Below are 15,240 nucleotides of genomic sequence, written 5' to 3'. Positions count from 1 at the left end.
AACACTTCAAAAATCAATGTAAAGGTATTCTCTGAAAGTGGAGAGGCTGGTCAGCTGTATCTAGTACTATACTTCTCAAAACCAGTTAGCTGGCTCTATTTTTCCCCTCAGCCTTGCACTATAGTCCAGCTCACTTTAGCGAAGTGTTGTGTATGTAAGGTATGTAAGGTATGTGTAACACACCTTAGAGCTTCAGAGTAATTCTAAACAATTAAGTAGACTACTAGGTACAATAGTGGAAATATTCCAAGTAGCATGGATTTGAAATATCATTCAAAAGTATTTATTTGCTTACCACAACATATACATGGTGAAAGATCACACTTTTCCCCCTCTGATACCTATATGACTAAAAAATGTCAGCTACATGCTCACAGAATTCAATGTGTTGGGAGAAAAACTGGCTAAGCTATCTTTTTGCCAAATAACTAGTTTGGTCTTCCAACATGTCAGGTTTTCTTGTAAAATCCAAACATGATATCCACATTTAATTTCTCATCTTAAATATGAAGGACAAACATTTAAGCAATCCAGTCAGCCACTTCGTACAGCACTAACATTAGGATAATACTGAACATCACATCCTCTATAAAATAAAGAACATGGCTTTTAGACACAGCTCTTCTGGATTTCAGAGCATGAAGCTCTGTCCAACTGCCAGGAGAAAGCAGCATTTAAGAAAATACTAACACGTTCTATTAAGAATGTCAGACAAATGATGTGCAATTCCATTGCATTAAATCTTGTTTCCAAGGGAAGTGAGTAGAATTTACCCCTTTTATAAAGCTGCTCCCATTCCAACAAATGCATCCCATTAAACTTGCAAAGACACCCATTTGCACCTCCAATGCAATTAACTGTATTCACTTGCAAAACACAATGGGACTGATTTATGCCCATACAGAAATATTTTTGCAAGAATTTACCATCATTAAACCACACCGGATCAAGCTGGTTGTGCCCAGTCAACATTAGCCTCCACATTACCATTTTTCACACTTCTGAGGGACAGCTCCCAAACTGTTCAGAAGAACAGTGATCATTTGTAAGGTGACAGTAGAGCGCAGAATCAGTATTTTAAAATTTTACTTAGGGTGAACACCAACGGCAGAAGTTGTGAAGACTGACAGTGACCTACCAATAAAGTTTAGAAGAGATGTCTTTAGACTTGAGCCTTGAGAGAAATGCACATCTAGAAAAATATCTGTAGCCATTCTATGGGCATCAAACCCCAGGACTCGAAGGTTTCTGTTCAAGTGACAAAAAAGTCAGTCGGCTGCTCTCCAAACCAAAACCCAAACGCATTAGAAATCTAGGATACAAAATAGTTTAAGTAAGTCTTTGTAGTAAGTCAGACCCAGAGTACACTTGGCATAGATTCCTGTCTCAGATGATCACACTCCAAATGCTTTAAAGGCAGGGTGGGGACAAGAAACTACTGCAGAAGGGCTAAAATTCACATTCTTCTCTAAACAGATGCAACAGATCCTAAAAACAAGGAGAGACTTTCATGTCTGGGTAATATATACATTCTCTACAAATATTAAAGCCTTGGTTGGCTAGTTTGCTTAAACAACACATGAAGCCATGAATTTAAGTATGACTTACTAGGCATGGAATTAAAACATTTATTACAATTATTTTCAGATTCGTGACTTGAATTCCATTTCACTGAGCACCTGCCCAGCACATTATGACGTAAAGGAAGCATGCTCCAAACAATATTTTCTTCTATCACTCATTACTTTCTACAGCCAGACTTTCCATCTCTTAAGGAGTCACTAAGCACTCCTTACTTGAGGAATACTCTTAAAAAACAGCGATCAATGTTGCACAAGGCATTCCAGATGACAAGGCATCAATTTTATAATGGCAAGTTTTCAATATTGTTTGACTTTGCAATCTAAGACAGTGTGTCAATAAGACTGAAGTAGATTAAATTATTCTCTTTTAAACACATATGCCTTTGAATTTATCCAATATTGAGTTTAGCCTGGGGTAAGTTATCCCTGGCAGGCAGCTAAGCACCACCCAGCTGCTTGCTCGCTCCCCCCTGCAGTGAGACGAGGGAAGAGAACTGGAAAGACACAAGTAAAAAAAAAATTCCTGAGCTGAGATAAAAGACAATTTAATAAAGGAAGGAACAAATTTTTCTAGTGATACAGAAGCAATCAAACACCACTGGCAAACTGGTGCCCAGTCAGTCCCTGAGCAACAGCAACTACAGAAAAACTCCCCCCCATTTTATTGCAGAGGATGACGTTACCTGGCATGGAATGATCCCTTTGGTCAGTTGGGCTCAGCTGTCCCCACTGTGTCCCCACCTCAGCCTACTGGCTGGGGGGCAGTGGGAAACTGGGAAAGCCTTGACCCTGTGCACACCCTGCTCAGCAACAGCCAAACCACTGCTGTGCTGCCAGGACTGTCTCGGTGCCTGCTCTAAAACACACCACCACAAGAGCTGTGGTGAAGAAAGTTAAGTCCACCCAAGCCAGCCCCCAGCACAGTTTGCTGCAGCACTGCTGCCCACCTTGCTTCACTGAACACCTCCCAAAGACACACTCTCCAGGCTTCCCCAGACTTGCTCAGCACAGCTGCAGAGTCCATTTCATTGTACAACTTCTGTGATGCAGTAAGATTTTCTTGCTTATTGACAGGCTAACAGAGGGTCTTCCATTAAGTTAAATTTCTTCACAATGAAAACTGGTAACTAAGACTCTAATTTGATTTTGCCTGTCAGCAATTCCATAGGTAGGCCAATAGCTCTCCCAGATGATCCAAGTATTTAAAAAAAGTATCAAGTGAAGTTTACTTGAAAGTAAAATTTACTTGAAAGTAAACTACCATTTACTTCATGCTACCAGCACCAAATATGATGCATAAAATTCCAAAGCATTCAGATACATTCAGCAACCACCCATTGGCATAGGCTAAAAATAAACTCAATTTCTGCTGCATGTTTGATACAACACGGGAGGTTTTGTATTTTTTGATTAGAAAAACCAAATCATGTCAAACCACATTGTAATTAAATGCAAGAAACTAGTTCATTCAGCTGCCTGAACATCCCTTCTCTGAATTTTCCTTATACTTGACAGGTGAAACTGGTAGGACAGCTTGAATGCTGTGCTTACTTGAATCCAGTGCTTACTACTCAGCAAGTTTGAGGCACAAACTCGCAGGCATAAACTGCAGAAAGTAAGATGCAAATCTTAAGTCAAAAGAAATGCACTGAGTACCAGATTTAAAAGCAGAACATTTGAAGGATCTCAGTTATGCGTGCATGATGAATTAATTTATGCTAAGAATTTACATAGGATAAAAATAGCTGATTCTTCCAGTCTTCATGACTGCAGAGAAGATCACATGATTGCTTGCCTAATTAAAAGGCAGATGTAGTAATAAACCAAGGTGTGACAAGAGTGAGACTTGAAATAAGAACTGACCCCATACACAGCATTCACAATCCTGTTTAGTTTCTCTAACTCTTCAGAGTACAAATTCTCTCTTTTAAAAACCTCAGTCTCATATTTGCATTTTGAGAACTTTCATTAACTTTGCAATACATATGTAACTATGAAACACATGTGAAGCATTCCAACACATAAAGTGGAAAAGCTTTACTGGCCCAAATTTATGCAGAGTTTTTACATGAATCGCCTCTAATTACTCTTAAACTTCAAAAAAAAGCAAAACAAAGAACAACCAAAACCCACACAATCTTCTATAGTTGAACACAGAAAAAAGGGAAACTTCTTTTTTACCCAAAGTATTACTTTTGGTTTAGAAGCTGCCATAGGAAGCTTTTAGACCTCAAGAATCTGCAGGAAGCTGAAGTATTTGGAAGCCACCAGGCTTTTCCAAAGCATGAACAGCATCTGCTATTCTTTTTCCTTTGTTGTTGTTCCCCCTTGATTCACTGTCACTACTCAGACCACTGTGGACAGAAGTAGAATTCAAAATGACAAAATCCACTCCTTGCTCACACTGACAGAGAACAGGCAGTGGGGCTGCGAGAGGATCCCTTATAAACTCACTAGGCAGAGCAGTGGAGACTCCTCAGCACCCTCACAGCCACTCCACCAGCAGGCACGAAGCAAACATCTCCTCTGGCAGCTGGTAATGTGCAGCAGACACCAACAGACTACACAGAAATGAAAAGCAAGAACCATCCCCACCTGATGCCTTTCAACTGCCCATTACTTCTTACATCTAAACACTGTTTTTCTATAACTTCCCACGCTCCAGAACTCATACTATTATACAGGACTGCTCATTTGCTTTCAGACTGTTTTTTCCCCAAATGTAAGTACTTGGCCAGAAGGGATTTCTTGGGTAATGACAATCATTCAGGGCTGCTAATATAAGCAACTTATATGATCTTTTTCACTGAGTACTTGAGTTAGAAGCCCCCCTACCATATTCTCTTCTTTCCTACCAGACCTCACTGCAACATAAGAAATCTGCTAATATTGTTCCTCTGTGCAGTTATGACCAGTTTTAGCTACTTGTTTCTATATCTTATATTAAGTGGCTTTTTTTAGAAGCTTTTATTTCCTTCAGTATAAAGTAGCATGTGGCAGATTTAAAGGCCAAAACAGAATATGATTACTCACACCACATACAACCAAGCCCATGGAATGCCTTACTACAAGAAACAAATTCCTAGTAGCCATAGCACATGTTTAATGGAGACTGAACAGAGGCTTTCCAAATAGAAAACACCTAAACTCATGAAATTCCTGAGTGACAAATAGCTCAAATTTGGAAGACAACAGAGAGAATATCATACATGCCTGCCCTGTTCTTGTGCTCTTTCACTGTGACAAAGAGATACTCCAGATATGTCCACAAAATGTTTATTCCATTCCAGGTTTCAAAACACTTTCCTGCAAGGGACCAGCCAGAACTGATGAGCCACAGGAAAACTGTCTAAAAATTCTTACTAATGCTTTAATGTTTGCAGTGATCAAGCAATCTAACAGGAGAAATCCCTAATAATACTAACTGTTTTGTCAACTTTCATATAAGAGAGTAAAAATTGAAACCGTTTTTACAACTGGGAGTGGGGATTTTTCCTTATCTCAAACCTATCCGTTTAGAATTGGCAATCCCAAAGACATGCAAAGATTCTTTATCCAAGTCCTCAAAAAACACTCCCCTCAAAACCTCAAAGAAAAAGAGAAAGAAAAAAAAAATAAAAAAAATCACACAACTAGAAGCAATCCCATAAAATGCTTAAATCCCGTTCTAGATGCAAATACCATATTCCTGTAATCTTCATACTCATAGAAAGCTTTTTATGCTCACTGCCTGGAACTCCTTCATTTCATTTTAAAAATTTTTTCATTGAATTCTGCCTCCTACATTCTCCATGCAGTCTCTCAAAAGTCTCATCTGTAACATGCTTTTATGACACCACACTGTCATCTACTTCCATTCAAGACTACCTCCCTTCCACCAAATCTCAGTATCTAATAACCTCTCAGACTTCCAGCAGCCAGCTGGAGATCACAGTTCTTACTTTCCTTCCACACCCAAAAGCTCTTTCTCAATTAGCAGATTTGTTTCTTTCCACACCACAGCCACTTACATTCCTAGCCCAAAGAAGTTCTGAACTAATAACTCCCTAAATTCTGCCACAATTTGGATAAGCTTCATCAATTTGTTCTGCAAAACAACTTTTCATCTTAGGTAGACTTTTATCATCTTTCATTATTTCAGCACCCTTCTCTCTGGCCTAGAACAAAACAGAACAAACCCAGCTGCACCGACTTTTCCTGGTCACATCTGTGTGGAATGCTTCTCCAAAGGACATGTAACTTCTCAGTGGCTTGGGTCAGCTGACAAAGAATGAAGTACACATATACATCTCTCTGCATTATAGGGGGAAAAACCTACCCCCCCCAGAGAAGAGCAAACAATCTGTTGCTTCTTCTAGGAGGTTGTTCAGAGAAAAACTTCTCTTTATCCCTTTCCAGGCCAGCTACAAGGAAAAAAAAAATCTTCTGACACTACTCATTCCTTGAATCCCCTCCAGCTAACCAGGACAGTTATCTGGTTTTGCTTTCAAAAAAGTTACATTTGAACTCTGCCCTGTAGCCAGCTGAATCAAAATGCTGACTTCAAACTGCTAATTGATCATCATCTGTAGGCTCTAGCACATACTGGCCAGGCTTTCCTACATTAGGAAGAGGTTTGTCCAGTGCTCTGCATTATGACACACGTGAGGAAACTTCCCATCAGATACACTGCCTCTCCACCAAAATCACTTACACTGAACAACATGGTCTCATTTCTCTTTACTCCATCAGCTTCCCCAAACTGTGTTTCTAATTGGAGTCAACTCCAACAGATGTATTTCCTTGATCCTACACGCAATCAATACTAATAATAAACAAAACATGTAGACAACTCTCAAGTAACAAGGCAGTTGCTAGTCAAAAATGTAAGATATGTAAGCAACCCCCCCCATTTCCTGCATTTTTAACAGCTCTAAACAAATAGCAGAAGGCTGTCGTAGTACTTTGGACTGCTTCAGAGTATGATCAAAGATAAATAATGAGGTTGGCTCTCCATTACCAACTCAATTCCAGTGACTTTAAGTCAGTTTAAGAACTGTCATGGCATTCCCAGACAAAAATAAACATAGAGTCCTTAGGATCTGACAACATTTCTCTCCTGCTGAAGTGAAGCTGTGATTGGAAGTAAAAACTGAAAATATTATTGGGATATTAACAAGGTTTTCTTTCAGAAGTGGATATTAATTGAAAGCAGCTAAAGTCGGGGTGGGGAGAAGATTGCTGCAACTCTGCAACTTCAACAGTATCTCCTTTCCTGGGTACAGTTTTGATTGTCAAACCCGTTATCCTTATTTCACAGCCACATGGAATGGGGACTTGGAAAAGGCTCTGATGGCAGGTACCACATATTTTCACAAAGAATCTCCTTCCTGCTTCAACCTCTCACAAGCTACTTTGTGTATCCGAACACCCTAAACTACCATCACAGCAAATGGCTCAGTCAATGGGCACAAGTGAGACAAAACAGGTCTGCTTTTGAAGCCAGAGGTTATGAAGGAAGACTAAGACATGTGCAACACTCCTCTATCCATTGAGAGAATGAAGGAAGTCTGCTACAGCACGTAATCTCAGTGTTCACTGAAAAATACTGGGTGCTTTTTTAGGCTGGTAACCCATCATCTGACTGTTGGCCATTAAAACTGCACTGTAAATCACGGAATCTTATATTGTGCCACCCAAAAATGCACATAGCACTCGAGGTGAGGCTGCACTGAGTAGAGGGGGAGAATCATCTCTCTCGACCAGCTAGCGATGCTGAGCCTGATGCACCCAAGGATACAGTGAGCTGCTGCAATTCCTTCTGAATTGTGTTTGCTTCTGGCATTTCCTTAATTTTCAACAGACTACACATAGGATCAATAAATATTGAAAACAAAGTCACATACATTAAGAGTCGCCGTACAAGAAATTCTTGACTTTCTCAATAACATGAGCACTGAACTTCAGCTCCAAGGCCAACAACCCCAACACTCAGAGTGTTCCTATAAGCACCATTTCCCAGCTCTAAAACAGAGATAATTTACCAGTGTATTAAAAAAAAAAAAAAGTTCAACTTAATAACACAACTAGATCCAAGCAGTATGTAAAACTGAAGTAAAAAGAAGTCAGCTCTCTCCTTGAACCAAAGCCAAACCATTAATTTGCAGTATCTGCTGACCAGACCTTACCTCATTGCAGTCTACACCTTCCTTGTGAGGGGAAGAGGAGGGGCAGGCACTGATCTCTTCTCTGTGGTGACCAGTGACAGGACCCAAGGGAATGGCCTGAAGTTGTGTTAGGGGAGGTTTAGGTTGGATATTAGGAAAAGGTTCTTTCCCCCGAGGGTGGTTGGGCACAGGAACAGGCTCCCAAGGGAAGTGGTCACAACACCAAGCCTGACAGAGTTCAAGAAGTGTTTGGATGATATTCCTGGTACATGGTGTGACTCTTGGGGATGACCCTGTGCAGGGCTAAGGGTTGGACTGGATGATCCTTGTGGGTCCCTCCCAACAGCATATTCTGTGATTCTGTGATATATGTCCAACTGCTTATTTAGAATAACAATTTCAACCAAAACCAAGTCCCAGCAGAACTGGAGTTGACCTGGACCTTGCTATACAGCATACGAAGCTGAATCCTGTCAACTTGAGCTTCCAGCCAGTGATCCCACAAGTAAGATCATGCCTCCCCACATCTGCAGGCATCTGTCTGTTCCTTTATGCACATGTACCTACAGACATATCACATTTGAGATGAAAGGAACCTTGATTACACCAGTAGCCTCTCTCCTCCTTTTCTGTTGGTACCACTTTTTGTTTTTTTCAAATCACAGCCCAAGCTTGCAGATTTTCCTGAAGCTTTACTCTTATGTTCCACAGTTATCAAGCTGGAAACAAGCTACAGGGCTAGACTTGTAAGGGAAATAGAGTTTAGCCTCCAGTACAAAGCTGGGGACAGAAGCAAGAGCCTCTCCCTGTTAAATGACATTTGCTTCCCATAACCGGGAAAGAACATCTGGATTCAGTGCAGGAAAAAAACCCAGGATTGAGAAGGAGGTAGAAACGAGGACAGATAAAGTAGAATGAGAATACTGCAGATGGTGGGAACAGAATATGAGTAGAATTATACTATGTGGCTTAGAGAGGAGGACAAGAAAATACATAGGAGAGAAAGAAAAGGTAATGCACAGAACAACGCAGGATATATATAAAAATGTGATATATTGTGACCCAATGCAGGAGAGAAGCAAAACCAACTTGTGAGCCCCATGTCAAGGGCTGCAGCTCCAACATCCAGACAGGGTGGGACATATGAAGAAACCAAAATCCAGTACCTTCTCTTCAGATTTCACTATGTGGGTAGTACTATGTGCCTAGACTTCAACAGGCAGACAAAAAAATCACCTGGCTTAACACTGTACATCTGCCCAGTGGTCACAGTTTACATTAAACTCCCATTCTCTAGGTCCAAAACCAAATAGTACTTTCAATCTTTAGTGATATCTTTAACAATTAAGCAACATAAAAAAAACTCAGGTGAAAACAACGGCCCTCACTGTGAGTCTTTTGTTTAGTGGGGTAGGGAAAGGATGGAAATCACAGCCCAGAGACAGTTGATACCTGTCTGACTGCTACAGAAAGCACTGTTTTGACATGGACACTGGTTGTCCATTCATTTCCCACTTTCTCTGGAAACACAGCTCCCCTGCTAAGTTCAGAGTATGTCCTGCCTTGCAAAACAGAGCCTAGACTATGGCTTGTCAGTAATTTCATGTCACATTTTGTAATGTATTATTCTAAAACACATATCAAGGCTCTTCAGTTGGCAGCTCTTAACTGATAAAAAAGTCCCTCTTACAGCAGACAATTAAATAGCCAGCAAAAAATCAACTGCTCTTCCAAGACTTTAGGAATCACTGTAACATTGTCAAAGCTGATAAACATCAGGTTTTGAGCAGTTTGCAGGCAACACTTCTTGACCCTCCCAATAGCAACAATGTCCCTCCCCATGCCAGTTCTCTACACTGGGATGGGGCTGATCCCATCAGGGTCCTCACATGAAACACCACAGTGAGTGGGGAGGAATAGAAAAAAAAAAACAAACCCAAGTGATTCTGCACAGGCCCCCTCAGCTGCAGGAGGCTGGTTCTTGCTCTAAAGCATTCACAGCTTGCAGTAACTTTGACAACACAGAAAACACTTCTCAAGTCTTGGCCTGTTAAACTAATCAATAATTTTGTATAATATAGGAAACAGAGCTTCCTGCCCCTTCCAAACCATCGTAAAATGGTAGATTACTATTTATCCAAGAAAGCTGACTTGAGAAAAATATTTCTGGAGTTATCTTCATTGCTATAAAACTCCTGAAAGTTTTCTGTTCTGCATTACTGCTATAATGGACTTTTTTGTGTTAATCCTGTAGAAAACACTCAACAGATCAAAACAACGGAGCACTGCAGAGCACAGTGATTGTGACACCTCTCTGACCTCCACACAGGTATTTTTTCAGCTCTTAACTTTTGCATACAGAGGGAGAGAGATACAGGAAATACTGAGCTTACAAGTATGTGAATAGAAACTTGACTCACCACAGTCCTTTGCTTATTGGGCAGGAAGACTCTAACAATAGGCTTCTGTGGAGACTTGGGGTTATTCCGTGACATATCAGCAGGGTTTTGATAAACTGAAAGGGATGAAGGTGCTACAGAGAGGCTAGAGGAGGAAGATGATGCAACTGTGTCTGTTGAAGCTGAACTGGAGACAGAGAAATCAGTTCCATTCCCCATGGACTCCAGTAACTGCTGTTCTCTCTGCTGCAGAGCATCAAGCTTGCTGGTGTACTCTTCATAGGCCTGGGGAGGAAGAGCAGCTGTTTTAACCACGGAGTAGCCTCAGACAAAACCAGAAATCTAAATTCACAACAAACATGAAACAAAACACTTTCTAAACCAGATTTCTCAGGAATATGAACACAATAGTCTGTTTAAATGTTTCAGGAGGACACAATGAAGAAACAGCTCTCGATACATTATTTTAAACCTTATGAACCAACAACTAATGTTTTAATTAAATGGATCAATGGATAAAAGAAATTGTAAGTTACAGCTTCAAAGTACCTGCTCTACAGAGTCTAATTCATAACCACTTTAAAAAAAAAAACAGAAATCTTTCACAAATGTTGTCAGCTGTGTTGCTGAATTACTGTGCTCCAGATAAATTTTTCATTCTGTTGGAATGACAGCTAAATACATCTAATGCAATAATTAAGAGAAAGCTCAAATCTGCTTTTTACCATCTATATCTGATAACTCACCCAGTTCACTGTTCACCATCCTGCCCCTCTAGCACTGTCCTTTCATACCAAATAGTACAAAAAACTTCAGTTAGAAAATACCAGTTTGTCCTGTTTAAGTCATTCATAAACACATAAAAGTGATTCTTTGAAAGAACTTTTTTAACACCTGTATAAGATCAATTTGATTTTCCACAATTTTATGTAAAACCTAATTACACAGTGACCAAGTTTTTTAAACAAACAAAAGAAAAAACCAGTATTATTAAATTTTCCCATTAAGTCTTTATTATATGTAGTCAAGTCAAACATTATTGCCAAGACCTATAATACAAACACATAACCAGTATATATTTTTCTTTAAATTCTGTTTCCCACAACTTCGTAACGTGTAAATTTTGATCTGTATCCAAGTATCAGAACAATTCCTTCAGTACATAATTTAGTACAGAGTACCCTCAAAAACCTGAATCAGTTAAGTAACGTGTTTCACACTACAGATACTGGCTATTGGGCAGTGTTAGCCAAGCACATGTTTAGATCTTTACAGAAAAGAAGAAGCAAATATCTTCCAAACCTAACACTTAAGTAGTGGGGAATCTTCTACTTTTCTCTATAGTAAGATCTATACAAAGTTGCATAAATTTTTCAACTATATTTTCAAGTATATTTACATAAAAGAAAGATACCTTTTGGTTCTGTTTTTATTTATCTGCTCTCCTAAAATTTTCTGTGCATAACATATTGCTAATTAAAGTTACAGGAGAACTGAACTGACCAACAAGTGTCAGTAAGGTCTACATGTGGAGAAAAAAAAAAATCAAATCAAGAGAAAGAATAACCAGCATTCAGTAGTACAGGCACAAGTACTACATTTTACTAGGAATTTATTTCTCTGGATTCTATGTGTAGGGTCACCTAAACCAAATTGGTTTTGTTGAATGAAAGAGCAGCTGGTCCCTTGCTTTTTATGAAAGTTTAGCATCCTCCCAGGATGAACCTCTGCTCAAAATGTATCATCGACCCCACAACGTTAACAAAGCAAATGATAATTTGACAGCGAGGACTAAGAAAGGAAAAGCATTTTAATGAAGGGTGGTGAAGATCAGTTTAAAATTCTAAATTTTATGGGTTCCATCTTTAATAAATGGGCATATGTTCAGAAGCTGAAAACTACTTACTATTTCCTTTAAAAACTGAAGATGTTGGGTATTTCACAAATAGATCCCAAACTCTGAGACTAAAAACCAAAACATTTTCACTCTAGCATCAATTCTACTGTCAAAAGTAAACCGAAAGGTTACCCAACTATAAATAATGGCATTTTTTGGCTGTACAGTAACACAAGTGTGTCTCTTCCACTTCCAGGATCAACTTTTCATGGAAATTCAAGTAAAAGTTCCATGTGTCAAGAATAATTTTCAGTAAACAAAAATTAAGAAACATAAACTGTTACCATTTCACCAATAGTTTTCTAAATACTTACTTCCTTTTCTCATGAACGTTGCAAAATATTATTTGAACACACGCAACATTACACTGGTTCCGGATACTTGTGGGTTTAGTTCCTTCACAAAATTACACACATCTTTCAAAATACTCAATCCTACAATGTTTACCCTGGCAGCTTGATCTGTCAGTAATGCAAACTCAAAGTCAAATGATTTATCTTAAGAGAATAAACAGTGAGTATGGAAAGCTGGGAGCTGCTGCTGGCTTTGAGTTCTATACCAGTAACTTCTGCAAAAAGCTCTCCACTTCTTATGAGGACAAAAGCTCTCACGTATCATACTGTTATCTGCTGTCATAGCAGAAGATCCCATAGCAAAACATAACAGAACTAGAAATGCATTGGTAGACTTTAAATATATTTTCCTCTTTAAAAAATCCCCACCTCTTTCTATACAGGAGGAGTAACAGTACATGCAGCAGAAACAGAATAGCTCCAATAAAATCTCATTTCACAAAAATTAACTACTTTGGAGAAATACTGGTTTCATCTGGTGGCCCACATCAATAGACCTCACATAGCTAACAGCACCAAGTCAAGACAGAATTATCCCATGGAGTTAAATTCAAAGAGTACTACAACAGCAAAGCTGACCTATGGCAAGTATTTCTAGCTAAAAGAAAGACGATGTCGCAGCGTTGGCCTGTGTACAAAAGAGACCTGCAGCAGCACAGACACCTTTGCAGACAGACATCAACACCTACACAAACCTTCAAGTCAGTCAAGGCCTTCTGGGTCAACTATGAGGTTTATTTCTGACAGTGTTTTTCAAAAACAAACTAAAAAAAAATAATTAAAATTAAATTTGTGCAGTATCTACAGCATGGAAGAGATTAAGATGAACATTCAAAAAGATCACTAAATGAAAGATTTAAAGGCATTTCAGTAGGGTTTATGAAATCTGGACTGCAATCCCATCAGTTTACATATTCCCATTAAGAAGTGAGTAATGTTCTACATAAAACTTAAACCTTGCTTTCAACTTGATACAGAATCACAGGAGGAAAAAAAAAAAAGAAAAAAATGTTAGAAGGTATCCCTGGAAGTCATCTTGTCCAAACACTTGTTTAGCACGGAAATAATTTTTAAGTTTAATCAGGTTGCTCAGGGCCTTGCCAAAGCAAGTTTTGAAAGTCTCAAAGGAGGGAGAGCTCACAGCCTCTGGGCCACCAGTTACAGAGCTCAAAAATCACTCTCATGGCGAATTTTCTCTGATGAAATTCACTTGATGCTGTGACGTTGCCTCTTCCCCTTTTGCTGTGAATGTCTGGAAGGAGGGTGGCCTTCTCTTTAGGTTGAAAGAGCCTGCAGATTCCTCCTGAACCTTCTCTTCTCCATGCTAAACACCCCTCCAGTGCGGCCCCACAAGTATCAAGTAGCTGGGTCCCTCTTCACGCTGGGCCCAGTGTGCAGTTTGCTGCCGGGACCGTGAGAGGGGGTCACTGACAGCTCAGCTGGCTCCCAAATTAGCGTGAATTTCAAAGTTACAGTATTTCACAAAGGTAAGTGAAATACTTGAAAAGCTGAATATCAGACTCAAATTGGTACAACCTGTTGATCTACACATAATTTAATGGCTATCAAAAACAGAACAAAAAGTTAATTTTAATAATATTGCCTATCAGTATATATGCACATCATATAATAGTCTCATACGGGCGAGAATACTCCTGAGACTTCATCTAAGTAAAATGCATAAAGGCCTGATAAGCTGCCAAGTCCAACTAAAGCCTTTCAAGGTGGCATGTTTATATACAATATGTATACATGCCAAAATACAACTGCTGTTGTATTCTGCTGTGTATATTCTGCAGCATATATCTGCTGTGTATATTCTGCAGTTGTAACTGTTGCATATATTCAGGAGCAGCAGCCTAAAAGTTACTTCCCAAATGTTGTAACCTACTAACAAAATAAAAACTGACCTCAGAAGTCAACAGAATTTGAAAGACGTTATACAGATGTGCCAACAAAGTTGTCTTGATAAGATGAGGACAAGGGATTTTCTCAAAAGTATGTGGGTATTTTTCTTGCATTTCATTTGTATTATATTTGAAATTTGCTTTCTTGGGGCATGAGCAGACTATACACTCTAATAACATCATGTAGGGATATGAAAAGCAACAAGTTAACTTTTTTTCCTTAATTAATCTGGGAGAAACCCAAGTAGCAAAATATGATTTCTCCTTCTCTCTGCTCTCTACCACATCTGGTTAGAAAGCCAGTCTCAACTGAAGCAGACCAATTGGCTTTACCTTCTCTCTCTCTTCCTCAACCAATTTTAGATAATACACACTGCAAGACTCTTACAAGCCTAAACTACAGGTTCCTGGTCTTTGAAACTGAGACTGTTTCTATTTAAAAGATGACTGACCTTTTAGGCTGTTGATTAAACGCAAATCCCACTAACTTAAACGGGAGCTGAAGATAGACAGTAACATACGTCACGATTTCTTCATTTAGTAAGACTCCTAAATCTGTACTTAGTCTAACTTTAGACACTCCAGTTTTGGTCTAACATATTTGAACAGCATCTGTTAGGAGCCTGGTAAAAATCAATCTGAATTTCCCCAGAGGGCCACCAGGTTTCCCAGTGCCTGTATGCAGCGTTAGCATTTTCCTGGAATACCACGGTCTGAAACAACCTGAGATTCATCACTAAGATCTGTTTCAGACTGTATCTGCCTGCTGTTGCAATGAGCATACTTCAGATCAGTGAAGAGGAAGTCTTCTTTAATTAACTAATTTGACCTCCTGAGTGGATTCTTCAGATATGCAGGAATAAGGAATTAAATACTCTACTGATATTCAACAGCCAAACTCCCCAAAACAGCAACAGCAACAACTCTGAACAAAACATGCCCAGGAAAAGAGAAA

The 15,240-nt window shown here is 39.3% G+C and overlaps 1 protein-coding gene across 2 annotated transcripts in view; it reads right to left on the bottom strand.

Moving 5' to 3' along the window:
• BRAF (B-Raf proto-oncogene, serine/threonine kinase) overlaps positions 1-15,240 on the bottom strand; it is an 80,441-nt gene that overhangs the window by 42,941 nt on the left and 22,260 nt on the right. For both annotated transcript variants that reach the window (XM_039383182.1, XM_027743837.2), the window contains exon 3: positions 10,150-10,413. In XM_039383182.1, coding sequence (XP_039239116.1) covers positions 10,150-10,413 — 264 coding nt within the window. The remainder of the gene's footprint in view (positions 1-10,149; positions 10,414-15,240) is intronic.

Source organism: Pipra filicauda, unplaced genomic scaffold (genome assembly GCF_003945595.2).
Source record: "Pipra filicauda isolate LSUMZ 115617 unplaced genomic scaffold, ASM394559v2 scaffold2_size9829703_pilon, whole genome shotgun sequence".
NCBI classification, from domain to species: Eukaryota; Metazoa; Chordata; class Aves; order Passeriformes; family Pipridae; genus Pipra; species Pipra filicauda.
This window is presented reverse-complemented; position numbering and strand designations above follow the sequence as displayed.